Source organism: Chamaea fasciata, unplaced genomic scaffold (assembly GCF_029207755.1).
Source record: "Chamaea fasciata isolate MVZ Bird 193981 ecotype frontalis unplaced genomic scaffold, bChaFas1.0.hap1 SCAF_10, whole genome shotgun sequence".
In the NCBI taxonomy this organism is placed as follows: Eukaryota; Metazoa; Chordata; class Aves; order Passeriformes; family Sylviidae; genus Chamaea; species Chamaea fasciata.
The window spans coordinates 18699411-18718046 of NW_027094095.1; the positions used below are offsets into that span (position 1 = coordinate 18699411).

Sequence of the window (18636 nt, forward strand, 5' to 3'; positions counted from 1 at the left end):
AGCCTGCATTTAGGTTTACTTAGACAGCCGTGAATGATGCTGTAGCACAAATCTCCATCATGTACATACAAAGTATGGAAACATTGCCTTAATAACTGTATCAGTTCTGACATTTGTACTTTGTACACCAAGGAAATGACAGCCATGCTTTCCTTTCTGGGGAAGATGACCTCAACACACTTGTATGAGATAAGTATAGACAAGCTGATATTAGATAAGGCAGTGGGATAACTCCTCCCAGTCTTTATCTCATGCCATGTACACAAGTGAAATCTTTGTAAAAATGGTCCTTTAAATTTGTAGTATTAAGCAAAACCACAAAGACACACATGCACACAAACCCCACATAAATGATTAACTGTTCTTTCTTTTCAAAAATTCTCTGTCTCAAGTCATTTGCCAAAGCTCCAGACTATCTGTTTGAAACAAAACGGCACCATTTCGGAAACCAGCATATTTGGGCTTTCTGCAAACAATTTGCAAAGGATATATTTTTCTAAGAAAACAGATTTACAGAATCTATATATTGAAAAAAACAACTTTCAATAATATTACAAGTAAGAATATAGCACTTCATCACTCCATTACATTCAAAGTACCTTATGATAAGTAATCACAGTGGTTTTGGAAAGTAAATACCTGCCTGATAAGTTAACTAGATCGATTACAGTATCTCATTTGAAATGAGACTCCCCTCCCTTACTTCCATGAATGACCTCAACTATTCTGCCATCCCAGCATTTAGAAGACTAAAAATCATAGCAGAATAAGCTGATTCAGATGAAAAACAACAAATGTCTGTTTAGAATTTTTAGGTGATGATTACAATAATTTCAGAAGGCCTCTCTCATTTGTATCAATTCACAGAAAATTATTTATTATGAGTGACACAGAAAATTAAGTGAACAGATATGTATATATTCAATTACAAAATTGTCCACATCAGATCTTTCTAAAAGAAAGCTTTAAAATAAAATTTATAACACTAAATACCAGTCATGCAAAGCAAACTGTTTAATAAAAAACTGCAAATCTTTAAGACTCATAATTTTACATAGAAACCCAGAGTGAGTCGATTACAAAAACAAAGAAATCAGCAGCCGATGCAGCTCTGCAGACAAGAAAGGGAAACGTGGTAGATTTTCCCTGATTGTGAAGACGGAACAAAAAATGTGTCAAAAGGGAATAGAAAAGACTTACCATTCATGCTGAAGAGCTAGTTTTCAGAAACATATTGCTCCAAATATTAATCCAACAGTTGATGAAATATGTTAATCTCTACCAAATCAGTGCTTCAATCTCTAAATACACTTACACACTAACCAGAAAGAGAGCACACAGAATCCAGAGAGCTGCTCTTCCTTATGAGCTCCTTGTGATGCAAAAAACTACGAAGCACAAGATACCAGTAGAATATCAAAATCAATATTCAGGACACGGGTATATGGTTTTGCTCATTAACTACTACTGTTCTGACCAATGCTACCTATTCATGTCTAAAGCAACTCAAAATGGCAGGGGAAAAAAGCATGCAAACACCAGGAGGGTTTAAGATGTTCTCAATTATATCAAGCACTGGTTGTTTCCATGGCAACCTTAGACCAGAATTATCTGTTGACTTGTACCCAACTAGTAGTTATTCTAAAGCTTTAAGCAATTCATACAGTATGCTCTGCACAGTATTTCATATTTCACATGCATTTTTCTCTCTACACACACATATACAAGTAAGTATTCAGCTAAATCTCAATAAATCATTCTACTGTATTTGGAAGTATACTGGTACTATTTTGAATCAGAGAACAAATGATATTCTTTTGACTGTTCATCACCCATCCGCCTTCAGTTTAGGGACTATGAAGATGGCAGATGCACCAGTGGTGACTCTCCTAACCATTTCACTTATACAAGTTGTTGACATTCTTATGCAGATTTGGAAAACACTTTTATTGGTTCAAGAATGTAAGACACACCGATCTTACTGTCTCTACATTCAAAACCAAGCAGCCTCCTTCTCCTTTCCTCTTGCATTTCAATTTTTCAAAGAGCAACAAGCAACTAAGAAAACCAAGCAAAAATCAAAATATAAGTTCCATACAGTGGTCACAGTCAAGACTTATAAACAAAGAATGAAATGCACCATTCTGATAGCTCCCATCACGTCCCTTTCACCCCTGGGCAGCGCAGCACAACTGACCTGGTTACCAGTCCAGGCTGTACCATCACATGTGTGCTCAGTCAGCTTTTTAAAACAGATTTTGAGGCCTTAGTCATCTGCTCTACTGGATGGAGGATATTACAAAACACATTAATTTCAAGCATCAATCAAGTATCCATGGCAAGGTGGAGTTGTATGCTCTATATACCAAAATAACAAAGAAAAGATGTTAAGTTTCAAACTCAACCACTGAAAACCCCCTAAGGCCATGGACCACACGGCAATTTACTCAAACCACAACACTGACAACAGTGACTGACAACCCAAAGTCCACCCAAACAAGCAGCAGCTCCTTCTCCTTCAGCAAACCCAGAGCTTCAGCAGAAACCCCTTGCAAAAGAACAGAAACAGACCTGCTATTGCATTTCATTACAGCAGAAGATATAAATACATTAACTTTCTATTCAAATGGATTCTACCTGAAGCCCAAAACAACAAAAATTTTGAGAAGTTACTTTCCAATTTTTTTTTTCAGGAATTAGAGTGTTTTTGCCTGGAACTTCAAGAGTAATTCATGCTTTCTGCTAAGTAGCTTCACCTAAAACTTTACACTAAGGTTTCTAGGTTGCAGTGATACTGGCAGAATAGTTGAGAATATTCAAATATCATTCCAAGACAAACACCAGCATGCTTCTAAAACACTGCTTATTCATTAAACTTTCTGTGAAATTAATCTACAAGCTGAATTCAGTGACTCTAGGCAATTCTATGACATTGAACTCTTGGATATAAAACCCCCCCACACAAAACAAAACCAAATGACCCCCAAACAAACAAACCAACCAAAATGAAATTAACAAAAAAAACCCTAACACTTGTTTCTCTTTCATGTTTTACAAACTATTTTCACAGATGATGGATTTTTCTGTGGACACAATTCATGGGTACCAACAGTAATTCATATTCTTATTTTTAAAAAATAATCTAGAGATTGAAAGTAGAGTTTCAGGATAAAGATTCAGAACTTCATCCTAAAACCAAAGCTACATAGTCACCCACCATTCAGTTACCAGCTCAGCAACTTCAGCTCAGAAAACTGCATGCAACTGCTCTGCTTAATTACGACTTAAAATAGCATTCACAGAACAGCCATTTTCCCCATGTTTATCAAGAGACACACAGTCCATTTCCTCATCAAACATGTCACACTAGGAAGCTTGCCTTATGAAGAAGGGGGAAAGCAGAGACTTGTACACATCCAGGTCGCAATTTGTGAGTGTCAGTAGGTCATTACCGCTTTTTTCGCTTTTTTCTTCATGTTATATAAACAAAAATGCTTCAGTGTTTTTTCAAATAGCTATTTACATAAAAAAGAGCTTCTACATAAACACAAGTACGTGCCTATTTTTACCAAGCTGAAAATATTTTGGAGAAGTGAAAGCTCAGAATTTATGCACTTTCATCATTTATCTTCCCAACAAACCGAGTCAATTCTTTCCTGTCTCATTTGGGAGACCTAGATTTAATCTATTTTAGATCACTGCATTAACACCTTTTTGTTTCCATGTTTACTGCTTATCCTCTGAGAATAGATTCACACCCTACTCATATAATATTTTAAATTTCAAGTAAGAAGTATAAATCCTGATTTTCTTCATGGTAACACTGTGATGCTAAGCATTTCCAACATGGCCTATCTTCAACTGAAATAATTGTGCTATCTCAAATCCATCAATGAATCTGAAATTTGGAACAAAATTATCATAAATTACCATATTGTAACATTTTAAAATGAGTATTTAACCAGAGACAAGAACTGCTATGCAAAATACTACACAGCTTTAAAATTAAAAAGAAAATCAAATGTCAATTTATTTAGATTGTGATTTTTTTTGAAATCTCTTTTATTACTCAAAATACAACCATGAAAACTTTTAATCCATACAAATAATACTGTAAACTGTTCACTAATTAAGGCATTAAAGCTAATCAACATTCCCACACTAAGTTAATATGTAATAGTTAAAATCAAACACAATTTCATCTTGTTTACCACTATATAGAGCATTTTTGATGTGTTTGTCCCATAAAATAAAACTATGAATGATGAAAATCCCTGTAATTAGAATTTTAATCTGGGCAGCAATATCTGCCTATTTCAAAGTTTAAACATTTTAGTCTTTAGTTAAGGTCTTCTATTTCTGCTGAACTCACAGATTTAATTTGAAAACGAAGTAATTTAGAAGAACTGGGGTGGGGGCTTGCCAAAACAAGTCAACTGTGCTTTGAAAGTAAAGAAGGAGCGCAGGATAAATTCTCCTGCCAGCCACCAGTCCACGAACCAGCCCCCATCTCCCCCTGCCTGATGCAATATGCTCCTCTTCCCACTAATACCTTTAGGTAACGAATCGTAAAATTGCCCCAGGACGTATCACACACCAGCGTTCACACTTCACTCACGAGGCAAACTGAGGAGCAAACACCTATAAAAGAAACAAACCCCTCCCCACACTTACTTGATTCGTCCCACTGGGCAGTGAACTCAGGGCCCTGTTGGCTCCCATGTTCCAGAGCCGCCTTCTGCTCATGCGCACCATTCTTGGAGTGCCTATGGAAGAGGCGATTAGCAAACCCCTCCAGCCTCTGCAGCGCCGTGCCTGTCCCCGTGCCCTGGTTACAGGGGACCTCCCTGTGCCCTGCCATCCACACACACCAGCCACTCTCACAAATGTGAAAGACAAAACATCTGAAGGGAGCTGGACAACCCAGCGCCACCAAGAGCTGTGCATGTGTCGAGCTTCCTGCCTGCAATGTTTGCTAACCACGACTCACTTCTACTTCCTGTTAAGGAAAGCTCTATGGTGTACTGGTTTATACAGTGAAAAGCCTCTTTTCATGTAAACTGAAAAGTGTTTGTTTTTTTTTTTTTAAAAGCCCAAGCAATAATTTCTCTAGTATGTGTTCTCATAGGTTTTTAATGCATTACACTTCATATTTAAGTATACATTTTATGTTACAGTACTACAAGCAACCTGTTCAGAAGTAAAGATCAGCAAGTAGATAAGTATTTTTTTTATTTACCGCAACCACACGTGAAAAAAACCCAAAAGTAACTGTTCTGCAGTTCCTCCCCTGTTATTAAGATGGAGAACTACATCATCACAGCAAACATAACCAGCTGGAATTTAATCATTAGTAATCTCACGCTTTCAACTAATCAACTTCCTAAGCAATGGAGTTACTTGCAAACATTACTGAATAAACTTATTTTATTACTGGAGGAAAAAACCCCCACATTGTTTTCCTCCTTTGTGGATAAAATCAGTGAAGAAGTTGAATTCTATTGCACATTGACGCAACCATTGTACTTTTTCAAACCGGGTTCTACTTACTCCGCAAATGAACCAAAGGCATTTAACGTTTTGCTGATAAGATTTCATTCTTTTACAAGAAATCATACTATTTTCAACTGTGGAGTAAGTCTGGAAAGTGTAACTTTTAATGGCACAAAATATAAGGAAAATAAACTGAAAGCTGTATTTAACATTACAATTATTTGCAAATTACGTGATTTTGCGTCCTTACAATGGGAAATACTAAATATTTGTTTTTGTGAAAATGGAAACACATACGTTTCTGCACATCTACAATGTGGCATCTTAAAACTTTAGGCTATTCTTAAGAAAGATTGAAATATCTTTTTCACAATCTGTCTCCTGTCTTACAGTCAACACGTGTTAAAGACATACCTCTCATTTTTCACCACCATACTTCTCACTGCATAGTTTTCAAATGTCAGCAGATACCCACCCTTGGACATTATATAACCATTTCATAACAGCCCTGTGCCTCAGAAAAAAACCCTCATGCTGACAAACTGCCCATGACAATGATAAAATAATAAAAATGCCAACAGACAGATTTTACAAATTAGGCTACATTCTTCCTCATGGGCACTGGTGCATTTGTGATTGGCCTCAGCCAGCACAACCCATTACATTTCTAGACTCTACACAAAGCCCAGGAATTCCCTGTGCTTGCAGGCTCCAGAAACTCTGGAAATGTAACTTCTTTCTTCAGTTCAGAATTTGGAACCAACTGTTTAAATGCCTACATTCTGCAGAGCCATCTGTTAATCTAGGTGAGCATCAGCTGTCTCAGTGGTGACCAGGCCACTCTCCCATCAGGGTCTGGTGCTGTAACCTTCCCTGGATGCCACCTCATGCCTTCCAGCCTTTCACCTGCTCTGTTCCAAGACCAATTATGACATCCGCAACATCCCATCAGTTCAAGGCGCTGCTGCCAGAAACAAGAGGTAGTGAAGATCATGAGGATCTGTTTGCCTTACCAGGGGTCACAAATAGGCAGAGGGGATATATTACATGCCATATATAACCAAACACTTTTATACAGACTAAGGCCATGCACCTTCCACACAACAATATAAAAAATATTTAAGACAACATCAAGATGCTTATTCCGTACATGGTGATCTTTCTGGAGGCAAAGAGTCTCTCTGGAGTTGTACAGATGTGCTCCCCCTGTAGCTCACTCCAAGTTTTTGGGCATTGAGGGAATCTTTCCAGGAGACTTATATTCTCTCTAACCTTGGCTGTTTCCTCCAGTAAACACAGCCACCTGGTATGATGGCATACTTACCTTGTCTCTCTGCTCTCCCATGGTTCTGAGCCTTTACGCTACTGTTGTCTTAGCTTTCACACAGGTCTTCAACTAAACCATTTTGCTTCCCTGATCTGAAAGACGGTAATTTACAAAATTCACATTATGTAAGTTCCAGTCTGCCAGCCATGTTGAGTCCATTGAGAGATGTGCGAACTGCCACAGAGCAACTCTGCCCACCAAAATTGAGAGCTCTTAATGCACCCAAATGTCTAACCCGGACACTTGAGGCAGGGGCCAAAAATTAAGAAACATAAATACCCATACTCTGACATCACAGAAGTGGTTTAAGCAAAAACATGTTACCAAAGAGGAATTATTAGAAGACATCCTAAGAGAAAAATGGAATTTGCCAGAATTTTATTAACTACTGCCAGTGTACACAGTTAGGGAAGTTCAGCACACATAAAAACATGAAAAGAAAGTGCTGGTCACATTTTCACAGATAGTAATACACTTTCCTAATCTAGGAAACTCTTGGCATTGATTGGCATTGCCCAATGACTATACAAAAATACCATATAAACCCACATCTCACATGGCCTTCAATGTCTTCAAATGAAGTCCATGATTTCTAAAGGCAGAATTTCCTATTTCCTTTTACTTAATCTTTCATCTTATTGACACACCGATCTTCCAATTAATTATTACACCAAGTAAATTATATGCTATATAGGAAGAATAGAATGAAACAAAATCTGAAATTTCTGTTGTGTAAGAGATAATGAAGTTCCAATTTTTTTCAGCCAAAGTCAAAAATGAAATGTTAATTTCCTTTAGACAGATTTTTTTTTTTTTTTTTTTTTGCTATCTTCCAACCACCATATCTTGGCGAAATTTTAAAACACATTCAAAAACTCAGAGTGGTAAGACTTTCAACTCTGAATTTGAATGTTGCATGTGCAAATTCTGGTATTTTGATAAACAGTATTTCGGTAAAAACTCTCCACAATTTAATAAAAAGCAACATCATGATGATACCCAAGGACAAGGGCTAACACAGCAGTCCTCTAAGCTGATAAAGGCAACAAAGCCATTTATACTTTTCCTGATGGCCAACTTATAACCTTGGGAAGATTTCCCAGGGGCTGATGCCCCGTGGGCATGTTACAACGTACAGCACTATAACCCAGCCACGAACCTTCAGCCCTGTGCTGAAAAATATTCTATCAGGTACCTATATGGACAATTTATTTTTAATAATCTCTGCTAAAACAGTATTTCTCAATTTTTAAGAAGAAACTCTACCCTACCAGTCAAGCCTTAAAAATGGATTAAGAAAGAGAGAACACTCCTCTCCTCAAAGGACCCAGATGGTTGAGTAACAGCATGTTACCATGTGTTGTAACTTTACTTGGAAATCGTTTTAAATATTTTTAAAGGATAATGTGTGCATTTTTCTATATTCAGGCAAAGCAGGACTGTACAAATAACACCATTCTCTAGTGTTTAATGAAGGTTAACCCCGAGAATCTTGCACTCAAGAACAAGAGTTTTTAAGACAATTAAATCTATTCCTTGACAGGACCTAGAAAAATGGGTTTACAATACAAAACAAATTTCAGATCACCTACAGCTAAATGAAATTTAGGTTTTAATTCCAAATCTTGAATCAGTATTTTTCTGGTTTCACATTCTATTTCTCTAAATAAAAATACTATTTTCTATCTTATTTGAAATATTAAACATATTGTTTTAAATTGATTTTTTTTCCACAGGAGGCCTCTATCTCTATTAAAGAGACATACTGCAACATTTTCTGCCTTTTTTTTTTTTGTAATCAATGGAAAAAATAACTTAAACCTAATAAAGAACTTTTTTTTCCCTAGAGGTTAAAGAAAGTTTATTTATTTGCTTTAAAAATTGATGACTTGATGAAACACATTTTCTCCTTTATGCATCAGTTATTTCAAGAATGAAATATGAAAATCCAACTTCAGCATTTATTATTTATTACTAAAGGAATGAGCAATTACTTGATACAAAGTGTTAGTGAGGGATCCTCCATTTTTAAGAGCTTGGGGATCTCGCCAAATTTTGCTGGTCTCTAACTGACCAATAAAGCATTTGTAAGTTGAAAGACACAGCTAATACACTTTGTATAAAGAAAACACTTTAAGTGTCTAATTTTGAATTAGCAAATACAAAAGTTTATAAGCATTTAATGACTCTCAAATTTTTTTTACACTATATATACTAAAAACACGAATGTCTGTATTATAAGGCTTAGGCAATACCTGTGGTATTTTTCTAGTTGTTATATAAACCTTGAGAGAAAAGGATGTAAAACAAAGCATAAGGATAGCCCTTTTGTAACTTAAAACCCCCCCTACATTTTCATCCGAAATTATATAATTGAACACAATCCATTTTGAGTCTTGCCAGGCATGCATATTTCAGAAGGAATTATGGGTAGAAAGAAGGACAGAAAAAGGCTCTTGAAAAAGCAGATGTGTTTTGATTTTCACTGTACATCCAGCACTATTCCACTGGGCTGCATTTCTTCTTAAACGCACGGAAGGAGGAGCAGTATTTGCTCACAGCTTTAATGGCTCTCCATTTTGAAACAAAAGATTTTTCAAAACGTACATTAAAAAATAAACACAACCAGTAACTTCATTGTTTAATAAAACACAAGAAAGCAAACCCAGACGGTTTTAGTGTGCCTCTATGCCTACATTTTTGCTAACAAGGTTAACCCTTCCTAGAGAGTCCCTCCGAGAGCTGCACTGAGGCTGGGACTGCAGCACTGCTATAAATAGGACTGCCAGGAGGAAGTTGTTGCTATGGAAACACTGGTCATATTTCTATTTTGACTCAGTAGGTCTCTACTGGCATCTACTGTACACCAGTTTAACTGCAGCACACATTTAATACTTTCAGCTCTCATCAAGAAGCATTAATTTAAGCTCACATGGTCAAACAGCATCGTTTACTTGTTAACCATGATGATACAAAATGAATAAAAAAGTACTTGGAGGAAAAAAAGAAAGAAAAACTGTCAAATTCAGCATCTGATTTTTCATATGTGAGCTGTAAGTTCTTACTCTTTCCAACAGTTCTCTTGACAAAATTTGACAAATTCATCATCTAAGATGTTGAGATTTTCTATGGACACATACCATGGCAGCAACACAAGTTTCTTCATTTCTACCAACACATTATCTGGTCTTTTTGAAATCAAACACCTTGTAGTCACAGTCCCAAATCTAGTGCTGACAAGAAGGGGACAGAGAACTCTCTCAGTACAAAAGGCAAATCTTCAACAAAACTGTCCAATCTGCCAAAGACAACTGGATCTCCCTCCTAAGACATCACCTTGCTCCATGCTTGTCTCACAGCTTCCTTCCAGATGCTGTACTCACTGATGGTTGCCAATACTACAGTTTAGACTGCAAGACTGACGTTGGCAGAATGTGAATAAAAATTACACAATTGCTCCATAATAAAACAAAGGTTAGCCAGGAACCATCTTTGAAACAGCTGCTTTCACATAAATACAAAAGATCTGGAAGTGCTGGTGAAATCTGCTTGGTGTCCATGCCCTTCCAAATCGCACGCTGCTGAAATAACCCTCTGCAGTTACTTGCTAGCACTATTTATGACAGTTTGACAGCCATTCAGAAGTTTTGTACAAACCCTGTTGCTTTGCAGTAAAGGAGAAAGTACCTATGTAAGTGGTTTTTGTTATATTTACACAAAATAGTACTCTGCCAGGAGTAAACTGTTTTTGCTTTTGAACCAATAAGGTCTAGAAAAAATGTGTAAGTGTATGGACTTTTAAAATTAAAATCCAAGATTAAATTGTGAAGCAATTTAGCATGAACTCACTTACTCTGCCTCTCTGAAAAACCAAACAGCAAATAAAGGTTTTGGACCACTTAATTTACATCAAACTAATTACTACTGTTCATTAATATTGAGCATTAATGGGTGATTGATCCAAAATGAGTAAGCCGAAGTTCTTGAATTAGAAGAACCACACAGACATTTTGCTCAGTATCTGACTGGGCTCAAGGAGAAGCTCCCTGCTTCCATTCTGGCCATTCTCCATCAAAACAAGGACGCTGAAGATCTGGCTCTCACGGGAACTGTAAAGGCTCCTGCAGGTGCGAAGCTGCCATGGAAAGGATCTTGGCTGCAGGAAGCTTTGGGTAGAGGAGCTCCACTTTTTACAAAATCTACAGGTTTGGTCTATCCTTCCTTGGTTTAGCTACTTAGCTAAAGGAACTTGTAAGGAACCGCCCCATATGAGGCACACTTAGGTTCGAAAACCTCTTCCTAGGACACAGTATGCATTATGTGTCCTGAATCAGAGTGCTGCACACAACAAATTAGTATTAATCCTGAGAGATCTGGAGTCATATTTACAGATAATTTTTGACACAGAATAATGGAAAGAGAAAGGACAACAGTAAAATGTTCACCTAAACTGAAGTCTTTTGGCAAAAAATATTCTCTATATTAGCAGCTACACTTCACTATCAGATCTGTACTGTACAGTAAAAGACCAGAATGCTAAATACTAGAGTAACCAGAGACATTTTAGTAACACTTTCAGGAAGCCAATCTGCATTTTAAATCATCAGCACACTTCCTAGGGGAAAAAATAACTCAAACCAAATGACTCCACCTTGAGCTAAGTATTTAAATTCATACTTCAGTTTTCCTCCAAAACTGGAGTGTTCCTTGATTATATGACATTTAGGTTCAATTAGAAAAATATCCAAATAAGAAAGAAAGCAAACCCAAAGTAACTACTAAAAAGGATAGTGATTTTTCATAGACTGAAGGGTACAGAGTACAAATTAGAATACAGTAGCAGCTTTCATAAAACACAGTCTGAAGTACAAAACCTTTGGCCATGGGCTGCAGAGATGCGCTCACCACTACACAGCCCCTGTATTCCAGGGGCTCACCGGACTACAGGCTGCCCTAGAGGGCCCTGGTGCCTCCACTCCTACCAGCCTGCTCAGCTTCAGACACCCCACAACACAGAGGAAAACAGAAGGACTCACTGTCCCTCACAGCAGCTAGAGTGTAACCCGGGCATTAAACCCTGAAAAGTAGAGAGAATGCTGCTGGCCACAGGACAAGAGGCTGCAGAATGGGTAAGAGAGCATTTCAGAGCTTGCAGAACACACCTTGTGCTAAGTGGAATCTCAACTACAAGAACTTGCACGACTGCAGAGGTATCAGAAGCACAGCTCAGAAAACAAGATTTCTCTATATACTTAAGTTAATTACGCCGTGTTTACAAAATATATGTTAGACTGAACTTAAATAGAGTAACAAATGCCATCTGCTGGTTTAAGACCAAACAAAGCATGAGGTACAAAACCTGTAATACTGAACAGAAAATTTTAGAAATACTCAGTCATTCATCTGTAACCTGTTGCATAAACACAACTGAATATCTCAGATTTTTTAGAGGGGAAATAATTCACACACCAATCTTCTAATTACTGGCTATTTTTCTTAGTGAGGCAGTAACAAAGTTCACAGATCGTATTTTTTCCCTATTTGTGATGGGCTTTAATTTAAAAATTCTGATTTATTTCGAGTTTATTTCATATGAGGTGAGTTTATTTATTATTTGACTGAATATATTCTTAAATAGTATTTACATTTGGATATAACAGAAATATTTTACCAAGTTAAAAAGAAAATTCTTAAAATGATACAATTGCCTTTGGCTATTTACAAAATGTGTTTACCAGTAAGCAACAGGCACTTTGCTTCTCAGTCCACATAACCTTGTGGCATTCCCAAGTTTTACTTTACAACAAATGCCAAAACAACTAAAGCTTGGACAGATACAATGGTCAAAAGATAACTTTCACCCTTCCATTTACAAAGAATGAGATAAATACGTGACTACAAGTATATTTAATTTGGTTTTATGTTTGTTTAAAAGCACAGCAAAGCAAAAAGCACTTTCCAGGAAAGAAACACTACAAGATTAAATGCATAGTGTTTCTTTTCTTCTTTTTTTGTGGATAAAATACACCAATTTTTGTAATTCCCTGAACAAAGACAAACAATTCACATGGCATGCCAGCTCCACATGCAATACGAATGTCAGAAAAGATATAATTCCTTAATACTGTATCCTCAAACTTTCAATTGTATTTTCCCATTCAAAGCAGCATGATCAAAGATTTTTTTAAAAACGGATCAAAAGAAACTAGTGATTCCTTCACCAGAACTTATTATAGAGAATAACTTACAAGGCGTGCTGAACATAACATTTTTTCTTATTTTTAGAGCAAAATGAGTGCTTGATAATATATAGCATTTTTATTCTGAGAAGTTTAAGAATTCTGCATTTTGTTTAAAAAGCAAGTATTTTCTTTCTAAGAAAGAGATTTTTGTTATGCTGGCTACCTGTAATAGAGTGCACTCCATCAGATTTCACAAAGAATAAACTTTTCCACAGTAAAACTATTTAAATCAAATAAAGAAATAATTTTAAATTAAGTGTAATATAAACCTTTAAGTGACAGGTAAACCACAATTACTTTTCAATTAGATACAAGAACATCCATTACTTGTAATTGTATTTACCTTTAATTTTCTCTAAAGAGAAATAAGAGCAAAGAGTAATTAAAAATGCATTCTGAAAATCACTGTGTTTCATACTGTGAATTGCCAGTAAAAGCAGTTCTCAAGGCAGTGACAATCAGCCCCATACCCTTCTGAACAAGGATACTGTGACTCTTCTGTACCACTGTGTTCTTCAGTGCACCCCTCCACTGCAGACTGCACACAGGGACAGCAGAGCATTTGCCAAACAGGCTTCACCATCTAGGGCCTTCCTGCGAATAACTGGGAATGTTATCCTCTATCTGGCAGTGGTCACATCATAGGATAGGCCATCTTAATCATGATTACTCCAAAATAAAGATTTGGAATATTCCTATTTTGAATGGGTGAAATCTATCACATGATAGCATTGTACAGGCCCGTCTTATTTTTTGGGAAATAAAAATCTCTCTAATTTAGCAGAGCTGGAAGACATCTCTTGAGTTTTTATCTTAATTTACTTGAACCATTTTGAGAAAAAATGCTTAAAAGTTTGTAACTAGCCAGAGGCTTAATTTCTTCCTCCTGGAAGAACAAACATGTTTCACTGTGAGCCAGTCTCAGATGCTCATAGCTCTTCCTAACAAGCTCAATACAGAATTGTTATTTCTGGGAGTCACATGGCATGTGGGAAGGTTCTGGTTTTCTTCCAATTCCTCTCAAGTTAAAATCTACCCAAGAAAACTGCCAACTGCCAAAATGAGGTAACAGTTGCACTACATTGGGCAATTTTTCTAAACTTATTTCCACTATAAGATCCACCTTCTTCCACTCTAGGGAGGGTGGGTGGAAGGAAACACATGGCATCCCATTTAAGTGAAGTATCAAAATAATGAACTTAGTAATTGCAGTAACTGAGCCCTCTCCTCACCTTTCTAATACAAAAAAAAAAAAAAAAAAAAAAAAGCCCAATACTTAAACTACAAGAAATAAAAACCTAAATGAATACTTACCTGAAGCGAAAATGAGGGCTTACATATTATTATTAGGTAACACATGGCATTCACATTCCATTGTCTCTGTAAAGCTGACACTTTCAGAAGAAAATATCAGCTAATTTATCAGTCAAATAAGGCAAAGTATTATTGGAATTTTTGAAAACACTGCTGATATATGATTCTTCTGTAAAGTTGTGCAAGGCTAACAATGCATTTATGCATTGCTGGAAAACTTGCAGCCTAATTGCCATTGATGTTGAAACACCAAGTTTATCTTCCTTCCTTGCTCTAAGGAAAAACAGGTACATATATACTCATTCCAAAAAACAGGAAAGAAAGGCTGATACTCTGGGTGCAAATTTTGTTCTACTTAAAGCAACCAGCTCGAGGAATATAGATAAGAAAGGCATACTTTCAGAAGAACTGCAAACAAAACCATAACTAACAGCCTTGATAACAAAATGCTTGCAGTCACCTAGAATAGGTATGAAAATAGCAGGGCAGCAAACTCAGCATGAACCTTTAACTCTTCTCCTTTTTGACAAAGACAAATTCTTCTCAATACTATTAAAAAATGCAATTCATGTCTCTAGGTAAATATTTTAATTCTGAACATCATATATGAACATCCATTACTTCAATATATAGATATTACACAGTATTTTGAAAAACTTTCCTTCCTCACTCCTCTCATTTGGAGAGTTTTTGTTGAAATTATTTGTTTCACTCCCTTAAAGGAGTGAACACACATCTAGAGATACAATTACCAGACACAAGACTGGACAGAGGCTAGACAAGAGGCCACTCATGCCCTGTGCAGTGTGCTGTGGAGGCTGAGCTCAGATGTTCTCTCTGCCTTTCTGCACAAAATTCTTTTGCACCTCCGGTTTTGCAAATACATCTTTGATATAATTTTGTTCCACATATTATCCATTCCAGTATTTTTCAGTTCAGCCTGACTGCTCAATATGCCAAAATTTCTAATCATACATTCCATCTGTTCTCATTAATTTATGTAGTCTAAAAATAATTTGTAGCCTGAAATTCAACAGAAAACTCAGCCTTACACATGGAAACAATTTCAAATAAAATTGACTGTTTTTAAATTAAAAATAAGACTTATTTTGATGTTTCATGCTTAAATTGGCATCCTCAAGTTCAAACGCTGTTGTTGAATTTTTTTTGCATCAGACAAGAAGTCGGATTACCATCACACTTTTGACAGTAAACAACATAAATTGGCTGACATATTGAAAATTAAGAGAATTATAAGTACACATAAAAAAGACTCGTTCAATAAAGTCTGATTTTTGTCCTAAATCAAATAAACCCCAAATTAAGGCCTCCTAAGAAAACATACTGAGTGAAATAGATTATTATCAAGACATATTTACACCAGCAACTTTAATTATTGCTAAAACAGGTTGAAATATTAAAGATAAAGGAAATTTGGCTTGCTTCTTTGCTTACAAGTAATTAGTGAGCCATTAAAACACAGCTTAAAATTAAAATATTCTTTTCTCTCAGTACTTACTCAGTAAGTGTCTACTTCAGGAACAACTATGACACAAGCACGGGGAACATAACAATATTGGACTACACCAGAATGTCACCAACACTTGGTCAAAAATCAGAATTTTGCAACAGAACTGGGGGATGGAAAGGCAAAAAAAAACCAGAGGAAGGGCTAACAGGCAAAGAATTGAGAACTGATGCAAGACTGCATTAGGGAGCTGGCACAAGGCAGACGTCAAACTGAAACAAGGAGCTAAGGAAGGACAGAGTGAGGGCTCTGATCTGAAACCACTACCGTGAGTCAAGGCAAAACCTGAGCTTGAGGGTAGGTTAAAGAGCAAGAAAAGGCATCTTCACCAGTAGTCTCAAACAAGTAGAAGAATTTTATTCTCTCATGTTATATTAAAAAAAAAAATTCTACAATTCAAGCCTCTAAGAGCGTAGTGTAGGCAATTTTTTCCTAGATGAAAAGATCTGGCCTATCACTGTATGTGGAGAAGAAAAATAGCCTAACCCCTTCCTGCCCCAATTTTTCAGCCATTTAAGTTTAAAGGACACTACTCCATGTCTCTATACAACTTCACCCTTAATTCTGTTTTAGACATTCATTTTAGAAGGTCAAAGGCCAAAAACTGGTTTAACACAATCTTATTATCTCAAATCTTTTTAGTTCTCAAACTGAAATGAAAGCTTAATTTAGTTACTGGCTGCCAACTGGGCATAAAGAGAAGATGAAACTCCCTATTCTTTAAAATTCTTCAGTATTTTAGCAACATGACTTGGCTATAAGTGACTCAGGAAATGAATACCAAACTACAGGTACACTTTGGGCATGCTAAGATAATGAACTCCTCAAACACTAATGTTTGCTAGATCTTCTTTTGCTAGCCTTCATTTTTATCTGATGTTGCTACAGATACTAATTAAGACATTTAAGCTGTAAAATCTAGGGGCTGCCGCATCATTAATATCTTGATGTCCTCATATAAATTAAAAAAAAAAAAAAAAAGGAAATCTGACCTTGGGGTGCTATCTCTTCAGCCAGAGCCAAGACTGCAACATGAAAAGTGACTTCAGAAAAGCACTTCTGCTCCCTGGCTCACAGGCTAAGCAATCAAAACATTCAAAGTTTATCATGGATTGCATTTGTCAGTGTTTGTCACCTAAGGGTACTCCCTTGGACCCCAAACTATTATTTTTGCAGCTCAGACTGCAAAAATAATATTCCTTTCTGATGTGTTGTTAAATACTGGTATCTACTGGCAGCTTGTCATTGGTATTTTTGTCTTTGTAACTCCCAGACTGAACCACTATAAGAGGTAATTACACATGTTCATACTCAAAAGCCCAACTACAATCAGTGTACAACACCACTGTATGCTCTAACAGAGCCATGTAACCAACAGCTTAGTAACATTTTACCAGCTCTAAGACTCATCTGTTGCATTCTACAGCTGCCTTCAACCTAGAAATGACTAAAATTCTTTATTGCCTTGATGACTCTTTCTTTATCCATTTTCATGACTGTGATGATTTGGTGAGGTGAGACTGATAGAAAAGTCCTAACATTTAACTTGAACCACGTGCAGTGGGGATAAAGAGATCCCACTTGGCCATTACAAAATAAATATTAATCTACACATAACTTTTGAGCTATGACTCCATCACTGGAGAGTGAGAATCCATCACTGGAGAGTGAGAAAGGTAAAGGCTGTTGGCTTTCCAACAGCTGATATATTTTTAATACAAGACTTATTTTTAATAAGAGATAAATAAGTTTTGAAAAGCCTGCCACTTACAGGGAAACACACATTTTTTTCTTTGGTTGAATTTAAGTTCACAGAGAAAACATTTTCAAAACAAAATACCATTAATATGATTCTGAGCTCATGACTTCCAGCATAAATTTCATTTTCTCTTGCAGTATCTGATAATTTTCAGGACTGAAATGAAGAAGATGAAGTTTCTCCAGCTTGCTCATTTTGAAGAATTTACACAATTCACCTGACTTTATTTCAGGGTATTTTAATTAACGAACATAAAAGTTTGAAACATGGCCAGAAAGATGAACGGATACTCCAGGACCCCATTAGGAGGCACTTTACCCAGGAACAGATGGGAAACCTGCTCCGCAATAGAAGCCAAAAGTTTGCAAAGTACTTTCCCAGAGTCCATTTAGGTTTAAAAATAGAAATGTAGTATTATGATACAGCCGTCACATGTGGTACATTTGATCTATTTTGAGCTAAAATTAATAAGCACTTTGAGAACGTGAAGTAAATTGATATACTAATTGCCATAAAATAAGGTATAGTTTTCTCTCTGTAACAGACTGCCAGTTTAAATGTATGACTGGCAAAAAATGAAGATACACGTTCTTTTAAGTTACTAGAGGTGTTACTACAAGCCAAGGCTAATTACAAGAAGTCACTTCAATGTATTGCTGCATGCCTAGGTCTTTTAAAGAATTAATTGTTGCATAAATATTTTCAGTTATTTGCCAGTTTACAGATGAAAGGTGCTTAATAGTGCCAACTAATTTTAAAAGCTAATTATTTTCCCAAAAGCTACACTTTCCCTAACAGAAATTCAGAAACGGTTAAAAGCAACAGGACTGTTAAGCCTGATTGCATTGCCTCTGCCTTGTTTTTCTGGAACACCACAAATGAGAAGTAAGGATTTAGACAATCATATGACTCCCAAGTTTAACAGCCCAGATTTTCAGTGCATCAAGCCTAAGTAGGAAGGTCAACAAATACT

General features: G+C 36.4%; 1 protein-coding gene across 4 annotated transcripts in view; it reads right to left on the bottom strand.

Moving 5' to 3' along the window:
* The window catches only part of PRKACB (protein kinase cAMP-activated catalytic subunit beta), a 67882-nt gene that overhangs the window by 30946 nt on the left and 18300 nt on the right, over positions 1–18636 (bottom strand). The window contains exon 1 of one of the 4 annotated variants that reach the window (XM_066192564.1): positions 4675–4968. The exons of 2 other annotated variants lie outside the window; for them this stretch is intronic. In XM_066192564.1, coding sequence (XP_066048661.1) covers positions 4675–4861 — 187 coding nt within the window. In that variant the 5' untranslated portion in view covers positions 4862–4968. Of the gene's footprint in view, positions 1–1200; positions 1330–4674; positions 4969–18636 lie in introns of those variants that run through there. One more of the 4 variants, XM_066192566.1, reaches the window with a different exon arrangement.